Source organism: Scomber japonicus, chromosome 10 (genome assembly GCF_027409825.1).
Source record: "Scomber japonicus isolate fScoJap1 chromosome 10, fScoJap1.pri, whole genome shotgun sequence".
NCBI classification, from domain to species: domain Eukaryota; kingdom Metazoa; phylum Chordata; class Actinopteri; order Scombriformes; family Scombridae; genus Scomber; species Scomber japonicus.
Genome location: NC_070587.1, coordinates 21,917,835 through 21,940,301, shown reverse-complemented (window position 1 = coordinate 21,940,301; position 22,467 = coordinate 21,917,835). Strand labels below are relative to the sequence as shown.

At 39.3% G+C, this 22,467-nt stretch overlaps 1 protein-coding gene across 1 annotated transcript; it reads left to right on the top strand.

Annotated features, from left to right (window-relative positions):
- Positions 1-3,506: 3,506 nt before the first annotated feature.
- On the top strand, positions 3,507-21,590 carry dpys (dihydropyrimidinase). Its single transcript, XM_053326522.1, has 10 exons — positions 3,507-3,523; positions 8,227-8,502; positions 10,578-10,736; positions 10,894-11,073; positions 12,294-12,483; positions 12,689-12,845; positions 13,072-13,213; positions 14,040-14,182; positions 19,446-19,653; positions 20,832-21,590. Exons 2-10 carry the CDS (start codon positions 8,251-8,253, stop codon positions 20,889-20,891), a joined length of 1,491 nt encoding a protein of 496 aa, XP_053182497.1. The 5' UTR covers positions 3,507-3,523; positions 8,227-8,250; the 3' UTR covers positions 20,892-21,590.
- The last annotated feature ends 877 nt before the right edge of the window (positions 21,591-22,467 follow it).

The window sequence follows — 22,467 nt, the reverse complement described above, 5'->3', positions numbered from 1 at the left end:
CAAAATGTTCCCTTTGATTCGCACTAGATACATGCAAATATCACTTTTTAAACAGGACGAACAGTATGTTGCACTTGTTGAAATCACTGACCTTTCATTTCACCGCTCTCAACACTTAATAGACGTTCATCTACGAGTGAGGGTATCATGGGGCCCCTCGTGTCATCTATCCCTCAATGCATATGTACACCCACTCAATGAGGACAGTATAGGACAGTTAATTGAACAATATCCAGGAAATGGCAAGACAGTGGCGAAGAGAAACTCTGCTCAATGGTGCCATCTAGTGTTTCTTATGTCCGACCCCCCGACCACAAACACTACAGTAAGAGCTCTCCCCTGCTGCTGCTGCTGATGCTGCTGCTGAGGAAGTTTGGATAACAATTATCTGTTGTATTTGCATTAATGTGATTGCTTTGTCTGCAGACTCATCTGACTGCAATTATAAAGAGTAGCATTAAAACACTAATTAATTAACTCAATTGTGGGTAGATTGATTAATTCTAAACAAACATGAGATCGCAGCAAGCAAATGAGCTCTGGAGTGCCGATGCATCTGGGAGTGCTGCTGCAGAAGACATTTTGATTATCTGCAGACACATGTAGTTGCAAATCTTTTAATTAACACAAATAGATAGTGGGAGTGAGTCGGTTGTGCAACTATCCTGCTCGTTAGTTGTAATCATAATTTGGTCAGTTTTAAAAAAGGATGAGTGTGTGAATGTGGACTGTGGGTTTGAGGCAGTGATCGACAAGCAGCTCAATTATTCCAAAGTTGTGGAAGGGATGTGAGCATGCACGTGCGAGGAAGGAGCGTGTATGTACAGTGTGTGTACATGTGTGTGTGTGTGTGTGTGTGTGTGTGTGGGCAACAAAATGGGTCTTGACATCAAAAGTCATCACACAAAAAGAGATAATCAAATTATGATCAAAACAAAACAGATGGTCACATAAATCATCCATTCACATGTTGGACTGGTGCCTCTGTCGCAGAACAATGAATCACTGCCTATCAATGCTCGAATCAAAACATAAGGGCTGTTATGAATACAAAAAGCTCTTCCTGTTAATATCACATCCCAGCACATATCACAGTGTGGCCACATTCAGCACATCTCAGACTTTTTGTTTAACTGTGTTTTGGAAAAAATAGAAAAGCAGCTGAATCTGAATGGTAAGAAAATAGTAGGACTTCATAAAAAGTGGGCTGCCAGTTATCATGAAATATGACTTTTTTGTGTGATTTAGTTTTAAAATGATTCCCTTTCATCAGAGTTGTGTCCCAGCTTAAAGATTTTAGTGGGGAATATTTCATTTTTCAGCGGGAATGCATGCATGCACCTTCTGTATCCGTAAAAATCATGAACTCCTGGACTAGATTTAAAAGGGAAGCACTCACTCAAAGCTCCCTTTCTCAGTGTGCTGTCAGCATCTGCACATGCAGAAAAGCCTAATCAGAGAGATACCAGTAAAGTGCATGTAATACTTTAGAGATTTAATGCAGTTTTTAATTGGATAGAGGCCCATTATTTTTCAATACAGAAGGGGCACTGAGGCACATAAAGCTCTTGAATATTTTTGCAAATCGTGTTCAACAGCATAATGATTAACCATGGCACTAAATTTGCCTGACAAAATGAAAAGCAAACTTCATGCAAGGCGTAATTTAATTGTTTCCCTTCACATTTTCTGCCTCCCATTGTTGGAAGCTTAACATTTTTAGAGTCTGCTTAACAGCTGCCTTGTGATGCTTGAGCTGCAACAATGTGACTGACAAATGTTTTGAAGTAGCTGCAGACTTCCCAGTGTCTTCACAGGCAAAGTGTCAGGGAATCTTACATCACTTTATGTCACATTTGAAGACTTGTTACGTGGATGTTTATTATTTTATTTCATTCTGCAAATTGCCACCATTACCATTCAGCTGGCTCCATGCAGTATGCTTGATATTTTGTACACTTAATCTATGAGAGCATTCACATTGTAACATAAATATCCAAGATTTTTAAAATGAAATATATATATATATATATATATATATATAGATATATATATTTCCCTAAATCGACCTAACCCTAGTCTTTAAATATTGCATTGCACAAATAAATTATCACATGAGATCAAACAAAATTCTTCCTTTGTATGTGTATACATTTTCAATTCCAACATAACACACAATAATTGTGTGAGGATTTTCTTTCAGTACAATGAAACATTTTAGCAGTCAGAACAGCAGGTCACATTTCCATTTCAACCTGAGGAGAACACTGCCATCTGGGCTGCAATTAGTGGTAATGCAATCCTGAGCCATGCGTTTGTGTGCATGAATATTCAGGATCAGAACCGGGTTTTTACAGCCTACTAATGCCCACAAATAATGTACTTACACACAGGGCCAACATCAATATACAAAAGGATGAGAATATAGGTTAAAAATATGTATACAAAAGTGTTAAAAATAGGCAACAAGGTATAGAAATAGAGTCAGACAATAAATATCATTACATACAGTAATGTAGTGAATCTATCACATTGTTTATATACTGAACCATGTGCAGGTCTGGTGTTTCCTGAATGTACAAGTGTGCATATTTCTGCAAAGCATATTGAAAGCATTAATATAGATACAATAGTACAATAAACATGGTATGATAAATACAATATAGTGGGGGCTGTATGTACAGCTGTTGCACAATGATACAGTTGTCAGTGTGACAGAGAGTGGCATAAGATTTGAACAATAAGTGCTTACTTTGTATAAGTGGCATGTGCTCACATATTAGAATTGATATATTGTATATAAACTGCACATATCTGTAATGTTGATAGATGCATTGTATTTGCAGGGTTGTAAAAAAAACTATAGTGACACATTTTCATGGATGAATGAATTACTCATCAGTGTGTCTGCTTGTTTTATACTACAGTCCTCTGTGGCGCCTGTCAGACAGCAGAGAAGATCAAATAAGTTGTGGTCTAGGTTAAAGGTGTTTTTTCTAACCCGGCAGGCATTCAAGTCCATGCAGTAGGGAGGGAAGGGCTGCACTGTTGATCTTTTCAGCTATCCTGTTTGTCCTGTTTGAGAGCCGAGTTAAAACCAGGCTGTTATTGATGACATAGGACAGAAACAAAGTGATTGATGTGTTGAATAGTAGCAGCTGGCACAGGAAGTACATCCTCTGCTGGGCCTTTGTATGATGGATACTGGTCTTCTTCAGGTGTCTGAAGATTGAGGGGAACAACATTTGATCACCACAGTTTTAATGACAGTGTGTTTGGCTCTGTGTGGTGGACCAGAAAGCCCACTGTTCAACCTCCATTTCTGGTGCAGACTTGTCACTGTCTCAGTTGAAGCCTGTGATTCCAGTCTGCAGATGTCTGGAGTTTGACTGAGGTGTCTCGAGGGAGAGGAACGGTTCAAGAAGCACTCATCCTTGGGGGCGCTATTGCTGACTTTATAGCTACCTCCTGCTTCCTGTCTGTCAGGAAGTTGATGATCTACTGAGAAGTGACAGTGAGCTAGGTGAGTAGAGAGCAGAAAAAGTTGAACACTGACCTGAAGGTTACACTTGTGATTTGTAATCTGGAATGAAGATTCATCACTGATCCGTTTCAATTCAATTCAATTCAAACAATTTGATTTATCCCAAATAGTGCAATTCAGTCTACAATCTACCAGTCATTAACACAACTCTGTCAATGGCAACAAATTGTCATACATGGACAAGAAACCAAAGTGCAATAGATTATAAAAAGTAAATGAATAAATACATATGCACACATTATGGCTGAGGTTTACAATGCCTGGCATGTGTCTAGTTGCTGCTATCAGCTGCATTTAACAGCTTGATGGCTGAAGGAATAAAAGAACTGGCGTATCTGTTTGTTTTCCTTGGGAGGGGGGGGGGGGGCATTAAACAGAATTCCTGACTGAGAATATGGTCAGGATGACACATGACATACCTGGCTTTCGGGACCACTCATTTTTTCCAGAGGGAGCTCAGGTCTGTCAGTCGAGCTCCAATAATCTTGGAGCAAACTTTAATAATGCTGCTGAGACTATTTTTCTCCTTCACTGACAATCCATAAAACCAGAAGATAAAAGAACAAGTTAAAAGACTTTCATTGAACGAATAATAAAAGATGCTCTTAGAAACATTAAAATGAAGGCACACTGGTCTCTATGTTACATCCAGCTGACAGAACTACATTGAGATTTCAGGCATATATTCTGTGTTTTTAAAGGCAGGTTAAAACATCTTTCTTTAATCCACTTAGAAAAAGGGAAAATATGTAGTGAAAAAATAAACAGGGCAAGATTAGATTGAAGTCAAATCTAATGAGAGAAAAGAAAAGAAACAGGGAACACTTTCATTTCCCAGAAATCTTGAGCCTGAAAGATTTTTTTTAATCAAAAAAGCTGCAGAAATGACTAAACAACAGATTTATAATGCTCTTTTTTCCCCTTCTCAGATCTGCAGTATCATTAGTGCACGTTTTCTGTAGCTGCAGCATGATGAGTGAAGTTAAGCACAAACGCAGTAAGCAGGCAGCACTGATAATCTGCCTGAGCATTATCTTATGTCACTTTTTGTGCATGCTATGCCCTTCTAATGCCAGAGTTTTACCATGTCAACACTCTGAGCCATGCTTGCTGAATTTCAATTCAGTCGGAAAAAGAAACTGACATCTGTGTTGGTTTGTAGTGCTGGTAGAGGAAATAAAATGATAACAACAGCCTTCCTCTAAATCCAGCAGAATGGCAACTTTCCTCATTCAGCAACACAGAGACTTTTGAGGAGATGCCATTGCTGCCTCATTGGTTTTTCTCTCCCTCTGATTACTCCTCTCATCTTATGTAAATCCTCTTAAGTCACATGTTATTGTTTATTGCAACTGTGAAGGTTAGGTGTTCCTAAGCCCTGTGCGTGCGCTTATCTCACCAGCGCATGCATCTTTGTCTCTCCAATGTGTCTTGTTTTCGTAATACACTAATGGATGAGAAAAGTTGTCTGGACTGATGCGGTGCAGACAACCAATCCACTGCAGTAAAATACTAATCTCTCCCAGTGGCTAACAACTCTTCATGAAAGAGAGGCAGTTGCATGCTCCAGGGATATCACAGCATTATCAGAAGCCTGCTGTATTTGGAGGATTTCTTTAAAAAAAATACAAAATATAAACAATTCCAAAACACACAATTACTTTTTGGACCAGTCAGCTCCCAGCGCCTCTGTGGAGTGAAGTCATGATTGAATTTTGGCACTGAAACATGTATAATTAACCTATGTTCCAGTATTAATGTTAGTGATTACACCTATGCTTATCACATGTCAAAATGTGTGTTGTGAAAAGGGCCTACAGAGAGATGAAGAAAAAAAGTCAAAACATTTCAGCCATAAGAAAAATGAGATTGGTTGAACTCAGGCGACATCTCTGCTTTCCATATTTCTGCAAGTGCTCTGATTTAGCTGGAGGAGAATAGGGGACCAGTGTTAAAGGACCAGTGTGTAAGATTTAGTGGCATCTAGTGGTGAGGTTGCAGATTGCATCCCATATGAATACACCTCCTCTCCCCTTACAAGTATACAAAACTCATGAAAAAGATGGGTGCTACCTGTCTAACATAAAGGGCTCATTCTAAGATAATAAAACACAACAATTTTTATTTTTAGTACACTAATTAAAACATACTTAAGAGTATTACATTCCATTTCTGCCAAGTCCATTCTACTATGCCACTAAATTCTACACACTGCTCCTTTAAAAGAGTACTCCACCTATTTAGTACACTCCTGTAGCATTGTTTGACTCAACCTTGTAGTCCCTAAGCCCAACCAACACTGACTCAAATGACATCACTTGAGGGAATTTATCAAACTTTGTGCAGCTCCCTCTAGAGCCACAAAAGCATTTACACAACTTTTTACATACTGTGACCTGTAAACTTTGATGTGAACAGGCTACAAGTAATTGTCTTTGGGTTCTTTTATTGGGTTCATTTTTAACAGGGTATGGCATAAAACAACCTTTCAGACAGCAAGTAGTAAAAAAAAATCACTTTTAGTGAAGGTCAATTCAAGAGACTATGATATGCCTTGTTTTACTAAAGGTTATTCCAAAGTGCAGGCCAAGTAATGAGCTGATATCAGGGTTAGTTTGCTCATCTTGCACAATAACTCAGTTGAAAACATTCTGTAGCTGCTCTTCTGTCCTCCCCTTAGGGAGCAGTGTACTGACCATGTAACATGACTGAGATCAGTATTCACCTGATAACAGCAGTGGGGGGTTTTTTCCAAAACTTTCAATAGCTTATATTTTCATATGTCACACAGCTTTTCTCTTGTGCGATTTACACCAATACCAAACATAGAAGATGTGTTGAAAATGTGACAGCAGGAAAAGCACAGGTGTGAATAATAAAATAAACGGTGGCTGAATTCCACATAGCTGCTTCAGTTTCAGGCTCCTTGTATTGTGTATGCTGGCTCACTGTCACACTGTCATGACTTACTAGGGCACTTGGGTAAAAATAGTAACACCTGTGCTTTTCCTACTGCGGTGAAAAAGGCCTATAGACAATAACATTTTCAGTATTCTGGAGGATCTAGCAGCTCTTTCAAAGAGAATTTCTGTCAAATACTGAATGTAGCATGTGTACAATACACTGTGACTCATCTGGTGCATTACAAATAGGGCTAAATATGAAGATTTAATGACAAATAATTCCTCTAATATTGTCTTCTCCATTCTATCAGTATTAGACTGCATGCCTGACAAATGTTCAATAAAATAACAATACTGACATACTGTCTTTGTGTAACTTTAATATATGGGGGTGTGTATCACCTGTAATTATGCCTTAAAATGTTTAAAACAAAACAAAAAACAACTCACTAAAAATGTAAAAATGTACTCTTTTGGGATGTTCTGGTGATTATTCCAGGTTGCAGGGAAAGGATGGACATTTTCCTCTGACCTCTAAGAGAACATAAAAAAGTACAAGTTTTAAAAAGCATTCAAGGAAATAACACTTTGTGAATAATTCCAAGTGTAATATTTTTCAGACTGACTAATGGTATTAGGAAGTTCTGCTTTGGGGGCCTTCTACACACTGCACATCTCACAGGTTTTTATTTAGTGCTAGCTCACTGGTTTGGAACATCCACTGTTAAATCTTGTCACCACTATTAGAGGGAGCTATTCGCCCATTTAATCATTTTCTTAATAAAGTGTTTTACTAAATTCCTGTGAAGAATTTGACAAAACAAAAGTAAACAAGGTGATATCATGTTGAAATGTTTAAAGGGATATTTCAGAAAATGTTTTAAGGATCTGAACTATCCCATTATTTTTATAACCATGAGACTATCACACGTTATAGGTTAAGAGTATCTTCAGAGTATCTGCTTTGTGTTTTGCCCACAGTTCTGTTATTGCTCCTGAAACATTATTTCAATTGATGTGTGATATTTTGATTTTGAACATGCACCACTAAAGCACATTATCAGTGGAAATAATGAGGACCTTTATGGGTCCTTCATGTTGAGATGTGTCCAAAGTTAGAGTTATAACCTTTATCTTTTCAGTTTTGTTGTATTAATCTGTTTACTTTACAAACTACCTGAAACACAGTTGCCCAGTGACCCACTGCTTTTTAATAAAGCTGCCCTGTGTATAGTGTGCTGTGTGCACTTTACATAAGGATTCTTGTAGGGGACATGAACTAACACAATGCAGAGAGAGGAGGGGTCAGAAGGTCAGTTAAGGACAACAGCTAATTTTTGCCCCCTGGCGGCTTAATTTGGCCAAGACCTCTATTATATTGTAGCCTGTATGAACATGTCTTTAAAAAATAGGTTTGTATCAGCCAAAATATCTTGCAGTAAAAACCAGTTTAAAATATACATCATCTGCAACACAGATGCTGCACATTCCAAACCACTGTTTATATAGGCTACCGCAGCTGCCAAGATGCTGTAAATCATTATTAAAGGGGTGGATCTTTGAATCATTATATTCTAGTAAACAGGGCGGTGTCTCCAAACCAAGACTGATTGCAAAACATTGCATAGTTTAAAAGTCATGCGCAGTTTCCTCTCTGTACACAGATACATCACATGAACTTTGGAGTTAACCCACCGATGAGAAGTTTCACAAACGGGTCTGCTGCTCTGCCATCACTTTTGTTCACTTTGCACTTTCTGCTTGTTTCACATCTCTAAGCGTCACTCAGCTGTTCACAGCAGGATGACAGAGCCCAGCGGGATCCTGATAAAAGGAGGTAAAGTTGTGAACGAGGACTGCTCCGTGATCGCGGATGTCTACATTGAAGATGGGAAAATAAAAGAAGTTGGACAAAATCTTCAGATCCCAGCGGGAGTGCGGGTCATTGATGCCACAGGGAAACTGGTGATCCCGGGCGGCATTGACACGCACACACACATGGAGCTGGCGTTCATGGGCACCAAGGCTGTGGATGACTTCCACATCGGAACCAAGGTGAACACATGCATTGATAATGAGTCAAGCTGACATGAAAGCTCACATCCGGATTCATTAAGTTAGACATAGAAAGATGGAGTTACATCGAAATTCAAGCACTCTTCCCTTCAGATCAGAACAAAGGCGCTGTTATGTTACCATTACTCAATGATACTGTAACTCCAGCTGATCCACGGCTTGTAAATGTAGTGTTAGCAACATTCATTAGTTTTAAATTTGGCTATTCATTTGCCATACGTTTCTCAACACTCCCAGGATTTGTTTTTTCAGTACTTATTTATTGATTCATTTAAATACAAACGAAAACATGCAAACAATCGGCCTAAATGGCCACTCAACGCATTTTACAACACCTACTGATGCAAAGTGGCCACCTGCTTATCAAGTAGCCTAATCAACCATCATCATTGATATATCCTAGTGTTTTACAGTGTTTCTGATGCTCATTCAGACGCACACACACACAAACACAAACACACACAGGGGACAGTTTGGGTTCATTATCTGCAGATTGAATGAGCCAGGGATGGAGCTAATGACCATCTAATTAGTTGAAGACTAATCCACCACAACATTCACAATAACAGTTTCAAACAGCCACAATAGTAAGCATTATATTTACCTTCATCATATTCATTACCATGACCATGCACATGTCATATCGGGAATTAGCTTGAAACCAGAGTTTATCCACGATACCAGAGGTACAGATGACAACACTGACAGATGTCTGTAAACGGGGAGTATAGTAGTTTAAATAGTATTTTAATTCAAGCATTTACTTGAATTATTTAGTGGTAGCTTACCTGTCTTTGGATTTCCAACTACTGTATGTGTACTATACATGTTGGACTTGAACAAACACGAGAAAATCCAAAATTAACACGTTTTGTTAGCTCTCGAAATTACTTTTTTGTGTGTGCAAGTCCACTGTAGAGGACTTGCTAAATTAAGCAGATTTTTCTCACTGCCCTGCAACATTCAGTTTCCTCTTGCCAACTGGGAACACACATGAAATACTGATGTAGTTGGAATCCTTTCTGGTGAACTGAATTGTAAAAATAATAAACCATATTCCTTTTTAACACGTCTTTAATTTGCACATGTTGGTGTTTTATCTTGTCTGACTTTGTGGACTTTTATGGCGAAGCTAACAACAAGGTGCACACACACAATCTGGGAGTGTAAACATATATCTTATCTTAACAGGGGTTAGGGTTAGGGTACACAAACATACTTTGTTTTTCTTCAGATTAGTAATTTTTCTGTTACTTTGTCCCCCCTGTGTAAAGCAGCAGGCAGCTACACATGTGAGTCATAATAAATCAAACACCAATTAGGAGCATGTGTCAGCATTAATTGGCAAGAAGTGTCAATGTAGCAGAGGAACAAAGAAGCCAGACACTGTAAAATGATGTAACTCATTCACATCTGTCATTTTTATTGTCATTAGTCACAAATCCAACATTATAAGCCTCATGTAAGATCAGACTGTGTTGTGTTCTTGCTATTTTGTCCACCAGTGGAAGCCCCAGAAAGCTATCTGGGGTGAATTCTCTCAGATCTAGTGTCTGCATTAGACTTCTACTGTCCTCCCTGAATCAATGAGCTTCTTTCCATCATTGTCTCCACCACAATCAATTGTATAAACTTGATCATCTTCACCAAAACTCTCTCACTGACTGATCTGATCAGAGGTCAGTGTTGCACAATGATATATGTTTGTAAAACAATTGTTTCTGTCAGTTTTTATCTGACTGACACTAGAGTGTTGAGTAATCTGTCTAACACAGTGTGCTGATAAAGGTGACAGTTTACTGCAGTTTGTTTGTATCTCATATGTAAAGTTTTCTCACATCCCGTTGATCCTTCTCTATCATCTGACCTTTGACATGATCACATGGTTGGATACCTCATTAATGTGTCCTTATTGACTAACATACTGCTGACACTATGATCAAAACCCAGTGATGAATGATTTTTTTCAGGCTGCCTTCTAAACTCTTGCAAACATTAAATATCCCACAAAAAGCAAATCAGTTAATCTTCAACTCTCATCTGTGTTTGACCAGGCTGCTCTAGCAGGAGGAACCACAATGATCCTGGACTTTGTCATCCCGAAAAAAGGCAAGTCTCTCCTGGAGGCCTATGACTGTTGGCGTAACACAGCTGATCCCAAAGTTTGCTGCGACTACTCACTACACGTCGCTGTGACATGGTGGAGTGACAAGGTGAACAAGCAGATTATTAACTGATACACAACTAATCCTGAAATTGCACCAAATACAAGCGTCTTGTGTTGTGTTGAAGGCACAGATTTCACATCTGAAAAAAGCTTATTCAGAGCTCTCTCTGCATTTATTTCTACAATGTATTCCCACTTCTCAGGTCAAGAAAGAGATGGAGACTCTATCAAAAGAGCGAGGAGTCAATTCCTTCAAAATGTTTATGGCCTATAAAGATGTGTTCATGCTGGAGGACTCTGAGCTGTATGCTGCCTTCTCCCAGTGTAAGGAGATCGGAGCTATAGCGCAGGTGCATGCTGAGAATGGAGACCTGATTGCAGAGGTTGGTATGAGTCATTATTAAGTGTTAACTTACTTTTACTGGAGTGAATAAATGGACTGTTAGGTAGTTAGGAGGAAGTGTCCTGCATGTTATGTTATAATGTTTTTCGGTAATAATGTATGCATCTTTTGTTGTTGCTATTTGTTTTTTCAAATTATGGTCAAGCAATATGGATAATTATTTGGTAAACATCATTATTATTATTATTATTAACTAATACACACTGGTCATTCAGCATGGACTGTGACATTGAGCCACACACACACACACACACACACACACACACACACACACACACACGCACACACACACACACACACTCTCTGTTTATTTTTCATCACTTCACTAGACATTGCATTGACCTACATTAAATTCCTTGACATTTACAAACTTAACCATTACCACCATATGCCTAACCTTACTCTTAATATAACTCTAAGCTAACCTAAACTTTAAACCAAGTCTTCATCCTAAAATTAATTATTAATCATTTAGTGGACTTGCTTTTTGTCCCCATTAGGGAGATGAGCCTCCACAACATGACAGTGTTAACAGATTTTTGTCCCCGTAACATGAGGAGGACCACACACACACACACGCACACGCACACTCACTTACACACATGCTCACACACACACAGAGAGAGAATCCTTCCTTTTATCAGGGAAGGTTTGGTTAGGACGGGGCAGGTAAATAATGACTTTGTGTAAACACACCACAGAAACCATTATGGGTCAATGTTTAACTCTGTGTGTTCGCTTTCAAGATGCTGTCATAGCAAAGTGCCCCAGATGTAATTAATAACTTGATTCTAAAATGAGTTATGGTTTCATCCCATTTCTAACCCACTGACTGGGACACCAATGATGCCATCTTGCTTTTCCTTCTCCAGTGTGACAGTGAAAATGTCTGCCATGAAAAAGCCCTGCACATTATTTCTTATGTTCTCTATTTTCCAATCCATCTTATTTTAAAATGTCATGACAACAAATCACCACTAGGGTGTAGCAAATGTTAAAAAAAGTGAAACAGTGTGTGGCTCTTGTGGTTGGAAAACTCATGATTTCTGCTGTTACTGTGAGTTTAGTTATTATATTTTACTGCAAACTGCCTTTTTACAGTGCTGTCTGTACTTGGACAGACACTGAACTGCAGTTCTTCTCATCTCCTTTTAAATCTTATGCCTCTCTGTTCTCCTCAATCTTATTGGGACTCGACAGGGGGCTAAGAAGATGCTGTCCTTGGGCATCACGGGGCCCGAGGGCCATGAACTGTGCCGGCCGGAGGAAGTGGAGGCCGAAGCCACCCAGCGAGCCATCACCATCGCCCATGCTGTCAACTGCCCGCTGTATGTGGTCCATGTCATGAGTAAATCTGCTGCCAAGGTGGTGTCCAATGCACGAAGAGATGGTGAGTGTGGACTTGCTGCCACCTGCTGTTTGCTAAGAATTCCCAACATGTGCTTTTGAATATGTTCTGTTTTGTATCCTGATATTGCATGTTTTTTTCCAAAGCTAAATTATTTAGTGTCCTGGAGCAGGAGCCTCTGAGACAGTATGAAGAGAAATTCATGATAATTTCAATTCAGCTGAAGTGTGTTTCCATCTCTCACTAGGGCGAGTGGTGTTCGGGGAACCCATTGCAGCTGGACTGGGTACCGATGGGACTCACTACTGGAACAAAGAGTGGGCCCACGCTGCTGCCTTTGTCATGGGCCCCCCCCTCAGACCTGACCCCAGCACCCCCGGGTACCTGATGGATCTGTTGGCCAAGTAGGTCAAGCTACATCTACAATTTGCCCTTTAAGTTACTATTCAATTTAGTTTTCAATTGAGGGTAATAATAAGTGTAATACAAGCTTGAATTTACTCTAATGGGTTAACTTAGCCACAAGAAGACTCAATAATTGACTGTTAATTTGTTTTGTATGTTTATTCATTAATTCCACCATCTGTTCTGTCATTCATTCGTGTATTTATTCATCAAATGTGCTGCTAGTGATGATCTAAGTGTGACGGGAACGGACAACTGCACCTTCTCTGTGTGCCAGAAGGCCCTCGGAAAAGACGACTTCACCAAGATCCCAAACGGAGTGAACGGCGTGGAGGACAGGATGTCTGTCATCTGGGAGAAGGGAGTGGTATGTGGCGCTCACATGATTACACTCGTTCAACAATGAGAGTAAATCTGAAAGAGTGTGAAGTGCAGTCGCTGCTGTTAACAGCTTCCTGTCATTATCCCAGTAAGCAGCCAGCTGAATAAATAGATACATCAAATATGGCAAACGTCAACGTAACTACTCGCTGATTTCTACTTGTTATATAAACAAATCCATATTTTCATGCATCTTACGCAGGCTTGATATTTCTTACTGTGATTCATAGTCAAAGCTGATTACTCATCTTGTATCGGGAGCTTTTTTTTGGGGGGGTATGCATCATTTAGACACAAGATCAGTTCAAATGATCAGGCACCTTTTGTTGATTTCTTGTTGTGAGGATTTGTCATTACATGGGGAAGCTGTGCCTGCATGTACACAAGGCTACAGTTTTGACTCCTTATGCATATTTGAAATTATATCATGATGTCAAGCTAAAACTTTTTTACTAATTATCTCACTTTTCTGGTATTCATTTTAGCTGAAACCGAAAATTTGTCATCCGTCATTCTTTACAACACAAACAGAAAAGGCAATAACCTCTGCAGATTGCCGCAGAGTGCAGCCGTTGCATTTTCTCGCTGTTGTTGCGAAGAGGTGTTTGAGCGCGGCCGCCCCGAGGCCACTGGAAAGATTTACGACGTGCAACAGTGCTTACAAATCACACATTATATGATACTTTGGCAGAAATGAGTTGCTTGCTGCACAGTTAAGCACTGACCTTTTGTCTGCTAATTCTGTATAGTGTTGTCATCCGCTGTGGCCCCTTACTCAGACTGGTTGCTTTGTGCGTTTCCTCCCCCCTCAGCACAGCGGCAAAATGGACGAGAATCGATTTGTAGCTGTCACCAGCAGCAACGCAGCAAAAATCTTCAACTTCTACCCGCAGAAGGGCCGTATCGCCAAGAACTCGGATGCTGATGTGGTCATATGGGACCCCAAGTTGATAAGGTGAGGACTCGACTCCGGCCATTCAGCAGAGCGGGAGAAAGCTTTTGAAATACAACAGTAAAAGAAACTAAAGTACTCAGATAGTGTGTGTGTGTGTGTGTGTGTGTGTGTGTGTGTGTGTGTGTGTGTGTGTGTGTGTGTACAGTTATGCACACTAACTCTTATTTTTAAAACACTCTCTTATCTCTGAGTCAGACATTTCTACCACTGCTATCAGCGGCTTCAACTGCAGATGGTGCTGCTGAAACACAGGCTAGACTTGAAAGCATGTCTCCAGGCTGTCAAGCATTAGGTTAAATAAGATAAGGTTATTAAAGTTGAGCAGCATAGTCTATAGGTAGAGGCAACGAAAAGAGAAGTGAACTATCTTTCATCTGGTGCCACGTAAGCTGCTTACGTCTGTGCTCTATCCAGAAGTCAGAGGTATGTCATCACTTATCTATAGCTGCGAATTAAAGCAACGCTATTTACATATGAATCACAGTCAGTCAATAAAAATAAATAGAGTGTAGGAATGATTAATTATATCCCATGTGTGGTTATTTTTTAGGAAGGATTTTACCACACTTACATAAGCTTGATGCACACTGCATCAGTGGGACACTGCTGATGGGTTCATAGTGAGGATCTTAAGAATGATGAGTATTTCACGTGGGAGCTAAACCAATTTTCATAGTACAGAACACACAGTATTTAAGCTATTTTCAGTAACCAGCTCAGAATATCATCAGCTATGTATAAGAGCTGATTATGTGGTTATTTTCTTATTATTCTAATAAAGTCACAGATGTGGAGTAGAGGACAGTATGCTGTTCTTTGGAGCACATGCACACATCCAGGCAAAGAGGACAGTTTGCATTCCAGTAGCATGTGTACTGTAGCACACTCCGCTTATGTAACCCAGAATGGCACTGCATTGCTCTGATTGCTAGAGAATCTGGGCTGAGCCCCTCAGGGAAGTCACTAACCGCTGATGTGAATTAGAGAAGAACACATTACACCCTGGTGTAATTTGCTGTAAATGAATTCACTGGTAACAGTTGAAAGGCTCGGGCGAGGCCAGAGACCTTCACAGTTGTTACTGTGGGGCAGTTTGCAGTAGTTTGATCCTATCAGTGTACTTCACCTATTTGTTTGCTGTTAGTGTGTGTTCTGTCTTTACTATGTGTGCGTGTCTGCAGATGTTATGATGCCTTTCAAGCATGAGAGTGCCTCGTTTTTGATTGTTACAGCCGTGAATTCATCTGTAAAACGGCGTAATTAATTGCCATCAGCACAAGTGTCGCTTCATAACATCCGGGACCAGGAGCTACAAACAGTTGCATAACCAGAAAGGCCCAGGAAGCTAAGTCAATTGCCTTGTGTCTCATAATTGGGCTACTAGAATGAGGAAATATCTTGTCAGTGCACAGTAGGCATGGTGTATGGCTTTAAAAATCTACAGGAAATCTGTATGTATGAATGTGTTTGTGTGTGTGAGTGTGTGTGTGTCTGTGTGTGTGTGTGTGTGTGTGTGTCTGGGGGGGGGGCATTTAATCCATGGAAGTGGCTGAGTCAGACTTATTTCCCTGTTCCCTGCTGATTGAGTGTTTTCATTCAGATATGATTCACTTGTTAGACATCGTCAATCTGTACCATGCATGGCATTTGATCATTTAATATGAAGTGTCGGAATGATGTGAGATTATCTACAATTTGCAGAAAGTCTTTCAACCCCTTAATGAGAATGTGCTTGAAATTGCATTAAGATAAGGGTTATATGCAGTGATGAAAGAAGTGCACAGACTTTTTATTTAAGTAAAAGTAGCAATACAACAATCATAGAACACTTGAAAAAGTTCTGCATTGAAAGTAATTCAACTGGAGCTTGTTATACCCCTCTCTCTCTCTCCTCCTGTTTCCTGTCTGTTACTATCAACTCTCTACTAAAGGTAAAAATGCCCAAAAGCCTATCTTAGAAACAAATAGAAGTATCATCAAATGTAAACTATATATCTTATGCAAGGAAAAGGCCCATGTGAGTGGTTTATTACTACTATATATATCAGGGTGGCTGTGGCTTAGGAGGTAGAGCTAATCGGAAGATTGGCAGTTCAATTCCCGGCTCCTCCAGTCCAACTGTCCGAGTGTCCTTGGGAAAGATACTGAACCCCAGATTGCTTGTGAAGGCTGTGCCAAAACTCCTCCTGATGAGCAGGTTGGCGCCTTACATGGCAGCCTGCCATCAGTGTATCAATGTTTGTGTAAATGAGCTGCTTGTGGTGTAAAAGTGCTTTGAGTGGTCAGAAGTGAAGTCCATTTACAATCTATTATATTATTTAATTATTATTACTAATGCAACAATGCGTGAACTGCATTTTACTGTTGGCAGATTTTGAATAACATCATGATATATCTATTATTCTAATCACAAATAAAGCGTCATATTTCATAAGCAGATCAAATGTATTGTTTGGAAAAATCTTAATGTACAAAGTAACTAAAAGTAGTACATCAGCATGTTGTTGAAGAAAATTCAAGTCCTTGTTGAAAGTTTGCTGTGATGGTGGTGTTTATTGATATCCTGGGTTATTGGTGAGTGGACTGAAATAGAGCGGGTCTGAGATGGTGGAGTGACCCAGAGCAAATGAAAAGGAAGCATTTTATACAGTAAGACCAAAGCAAGAAACAAAAGGCAGGAAGGGCGGACATTTGCATACAGACCTTACAGCAGGGGTGTCAAATGAATTTTAGTTAAAGGGCCACGTACAGCCCAATTGCATGACAACCTACAAATAATATATAAAATACATACTATAACTTTACTACAATAAACCATCTATTTATAAAACAGATGCCTGATATGTCTTAAGAAATGTGAGCAATTTCAATAATATTATGTCAAGTTTTTTTCAGATTATTAAATGTATCCAGTGGGACAGATTGGACCCCTTGGTGTTTGACACCTCTGCCTTAGTGTGAAAAACAGACCAGATCAAGGGTCAGTTTAGAAGAGCAGTGGTTCTCCGGTGGTCAGTTGTAACTGCAAGGGGCAAAAACAGGTGGGGGCGGGTGCAGGCGGGCGGTGGGGGCTACATTTAGACAGAAGCAATAGGGGAAATCATCAGGCAGCAGTAATAAACAAGGGGCTGTCACATGATTATCACCTCTCTGCCCAAATGTATATTTCTTCTTCAATGCTAACATGCTCTGTTTATGTTCACCTAATGTATCATGCTAGCATTTGAAATCATATAGTTTATAATATATCAGCATGTGACCCAGCAGTATCAGAGAATGTGTACAAACAAGAAACACATGCAGACGTACTTAAGGCAGCCTTTTTTTGGGATCAATGTGTTTCTTTATTTTGGTACGTCACATGATAGCACACAATGAGTCATCTAAATACACTGTCCCACCTGGCCAGTTAAAACAAGATGTAGAAATACAACTAATGAGTCTCCAATGGCACACAGTAAAAGTAGATGCACATGTCATTTGTAAGTGATTGGGAAAAAAACATTAAAATAAAGTAATGATTATGTAATGTAACTTTAATTGGCCACTAGAGATTCTAGTTTTCGGCAGCTCTGTTCCTGGGTCTGTAAGGCTTAAAAAATACACCTCTTCCTGTCTGATGTTGTCTTGGTTTTTATGAATTTTATGTCTGTGCCTTTTTATTTTTGGTGCATCCTTTGCTTTGATTGTATTGATTCATGTTGACGGTTGTGTGTCGGTATAGATTTGCTCATGTTGCACTTGTATCAGCTGCTTTGTAATCTGTTGTTGACATTTATTATGTGTGAACTCTGGGAAGATTATCAACTGTTAAGGCAGGAGCTAATGGGGATCCAGTACAAAAAACTTCATAAGATAAGATAAATCTTTATTGTCATTGCACAATCAAGCATGCTAACGTGGTAATTAGCACTAAACAAAGAACAACTGATGGGAGTATCATTAGTTTTGCTCGTATGTGCTGCTACACCAAAACCATTGGATAAAGTTTCATTTTGACCTATAGATACCACCAGATCCAAATGTATTGTAATTCCTCCTGAGGGAGACATGAAGGTCTGGACCAAATTCAATGGCAATACATCCAATACTTGTTAAGATAGTTTACTCAAAACCACAAATGTGAACCTTATGTTTGTGGTAAAGGAAAAGTCAGGGGTTCAGGATTTATTCATTGTGAAACCATGAATATTTTACCAAACTTCATGAAAATCCGTTCAATAGTTGTACAGTAGAGATGTGGTGTGGGTCAACTGAAAGTGCCATACCTAGAGGCATAGCATGGGAGAAAGTGCAGTATTCCACTGTGAAACACAGTGCAGTAGAGGTATAAAGTAGCATAAAAATACTCAAAGTACAAGCTTGCATTACTTGCAATAAGCCAGTGAAAGTTGCACCCCACCACTGGAAAGACAATTAAATTATTTGTTTTTCCAACTGATAAAAAGTGCAAGTCAGCCTTCATTCTTAATCCATCACTACCTTGCGTTCTGGACTACAGCTACTGTTTGGTGCATACAGAATACGCTGCTTTTATGATGGATTTCTTCATGTGCATCACGTTGAATCCCACGGCATAAATTCAGAGTGAAAGTATTCCTGCTATGGAAACGTTTCCTGTGTGAGCTTTAGATAAATCATTTCAATTATTTAAATTGCTTCTGCAAATAAACACCATTGCTCCCATGCTGTACACAGACACAAGATTTCTTTGGGTGAATACTTAAAAGTCTTGTTTCTTTTCTCTAACACTCATTCACATTCTGCATCCCGCACTCAGCCTGCACAGACGGTTTAGTTATATCAGTATTCTGGCTGTGCTGCAATATAATATGGCAGTGATCATGCAGCAGCATTTGGATAGCTGCCACAATAATGCAATAAGCAGCACTGAAAATGTTGAGGTGCCTTTTTATTGACTGAAAGAAGCTCAGGTTCTGTGCTTAGTAAGCTTTTTAGTGAGAAGAGCATCACATGAGCAAAAATGTAAATAATACATTATATTTCTTGTTGCTGCACAGTAAGCGAGCTGCGGTAACTCGGTGCTGCGTATGAGTACATCTTGGCCTGATTCAATCAATTTCAGATGAGAATGGAATGCATTAAGGTCTCACAATAGCTTCATGTTTCAGCTTTGTATTCTGAAAGCATGCTGTGATACTTCAGCTATCACAAGGGCTGCATGTAATCAAGAAATTGAGTCCTACAGTACCTTGTTATAGCCATTTGCAAACCCCTAGTTTTCATCTGTGTGTCTTGATAGGAAAATATCAGCCAAGACGCACCACCAGGCTGTGGACTACAACATCTTCGAGGGCATGGAGTGCCACGGCGTCCCTGTCATCACCATCTCCAGGGGCAAAGTGGTCTATGAGGATGGGCGACTGAAGACAACACAGGGGCATGGCAAATTCATCCACAGAAAACCCTTCTCTGAATTCGTTTATAAACGCATCAAGCAGAGGGAGCAGGTCAGTCATGCTCTACGAGTTTCATGTATAGAAGAGAACACCTCACTCAGTAACATGTTAATCCTCAACACTGGTCTCCTTAAAGCAAGTGGTGCAAACCTGTCAGAAATCACTCCCTGTTTGCTATTCTGTGCAATAAATAAGCTCTTATATGTTTTATTTAAATGTGTTAAGTGTTAAAATGATTATACAATGGAAACAATATGTAAAATCCATACCATACAGTAAACATAAGTGTTGAAAATATGACCACAATGCAGTGTTGCAGCTTTGACATAGATAGACTATTTATTTAAGAGGCTATAATCAATATTTAATGTTAAGTGTGGATCCGATGGTGTGCAATGTCAGGGATCGCTTGTAGTGACAACCCTTATGAGTATGCACTTTCCCACAGCTCTGCAAAGCTTTAGAGTGTCTTTCAGCTCACTGTCTCCACAGCTTTACTGTATTTTGGTTCACTAGTTGGTGAACATAGTAGAGCATGGAACAGCAGCTAGTTAATGGAGATTAAAAAGAGCTAAAGGGAGAGTAAATGTTGGATTCACATTTACTATGTAGCCATAAAGATGATGAAATGAATGCTGTTGCTACATGTCTACTCGCTAACCGTTTGCTATCAAATTCACATCCACTTGTTCACAGCGTCTTTGAGCTGTATTATTATTATTACTTTTACTTTTATTATTATTATTACTATTGCCCCCGTAAACCACAACTTACATCATGGTTTCTGTATGAATTAAATAGTCAATAATTGCTAAGCAAGCTAAGCTAACTGGTTGCTAGCATTGGCTTCATATTTAGCATACAGACACTACCAATACAAGAGTGGTATCAATGTTCTCATCTAACTCTCAGCAAGAAAGTAAGTTCCCAAATTTGTTGAACTATTCCTTTAAGAGAATACTGACTGAATCAATGACAGTGGTTTTGACACAGCCCAACTGTAATGGGATTTAATTTAGGGATTTCATATATTTAATAATGCTGCTTCTTCATCAATTTTCTTTTATAAAGTGAGTCTCATAAATGAAAAGTAGAGACTATAGAAAGCTGTTTAGCTGTAAAGCACCTGTCAGATGACTGACATTCAGATTTATGTCTAGTTTAAAGCCAAACGGGTTCTGATGATGTACACAATGTTCACTTCTTTTTGCTTTGTATTTGGCCTGCAGGTGGGGAAACCTGCAGCTGTGATCAGAAAGCCCTATGAAGGAGAAGTCATTTCTCTATGAACAACTGACCTAGAACATGAAAGCCACTTTGGATCTCCAGCTGTGTGGTTACAGAATATCTAGATCTACCAAAGCCAAAACAACTGAGTGCTTTCCACAGAAACACCTGCTCTGAGTAGTTCTTTACTTCTTTTTTTTAACATGCAACTGTCCTGCAAGTCGTACATGTGTTATGCAGTCATTGAAATCAGTGTGTGCAGTAAAGATGGGGGGGGGGTCGACTCTGATCAACACTGAGGCCAATGTTCTGTTAGCAGATGTATATATTTGTTTAACTCAGTGAGGTTTACCAGGTCAGCTCCACTCAGTACACAGGTCAGCAAAACCCTCTCTGCTACACTCACATACATTATGCAATCAAGTATTTTACTATAGGAAATGGGAAAAAAAGGGCTTATGCATGATTTCATAGCAAAAGGAAAAAAAAGTGGTGTGATGAGAAAAGAGGATCTTTTATCACTTTTATATTTGTGAATGCGTGTGTTAATTGTGTTATAAACATTATTAAAGAAGCTTTAGTTGTGAATGTGCCTGATTCTACTGTACTGAGTGTATCTGAGCTTTTTCAGATCTGTACCCTTGTTTTTTTCCCACCGTAAATGTTTGTTGCCGTTGGTAACGGGGCTAATTTTTCATACCCAAAAGCATCCTTCCCTTTGATGAAATATTCATTAAAAATCACTGACATGCGTGAAAGTATTAAGATTTGCTTTGTTGACCCAGATTGACTCTGCATTTGCATATTCAGCAGGATGGCACATTATCATACTCACTCCATCTATGCCCATGTATGGACTGCATTCATTCCTTCCTGTGGTAAAAAGGTCTGTAGCTGTCACTGAGCATCATGTGGCAGCTTCCTATTGGGCTGCATGCTGGCGTGGTATTATGCCACAGGGCCAGCGTAGACATAATGTGAGCTTATCAGGTTGCCACACGGGTCAGTGGCGACGGTGTGAGTCACAGAAGGCCTACTCATCCTTGAGCTTTACCACTTCCTTCCTCTTGTGTCTGACAGTGGAAGGAATGGTGTGGCACCAGTGGTATGAGACTGTAAGGTTGAAACTCTGAAAATGGTCCAATGTGTCCTACTAGATTATAAACACTCTTCTTCTAGATCATAATCGGTCGACAAATATGTGGACGCAAAACCAGTTCACGGAAAACTGATGTGGAGGAGCTAAAATAAGGAACAAGTAATGTGTGGGAAGAAAAACAGGAACAGAGGCTTTAATAAAGCCTCATGTATAAACAGTTTACTAATACGTCATAGATGAGTTACAGTTTTTAATAAGTCATCATAATTACTTGAAAGTATTCCATCAAGGTGGAGGACAAACTTGTTCTTATTAATGGTGCATTAGTTATCTATAAAGCCTTTAGTGAATTTTTTTTTTAAAGCATGAATAAAGCTTTAACTTATAAATGCTTCATAAAGTCTGCCTTATTATAAAGTGGTACCAATAAAAGTCATATATACCAACTTAACACTGAACACTCATCAGTGTATATCTCATCTGTCACATTCTTTATAACACATTACAAAGAAAGAAATATGATCCATGTGCTAAGTGAA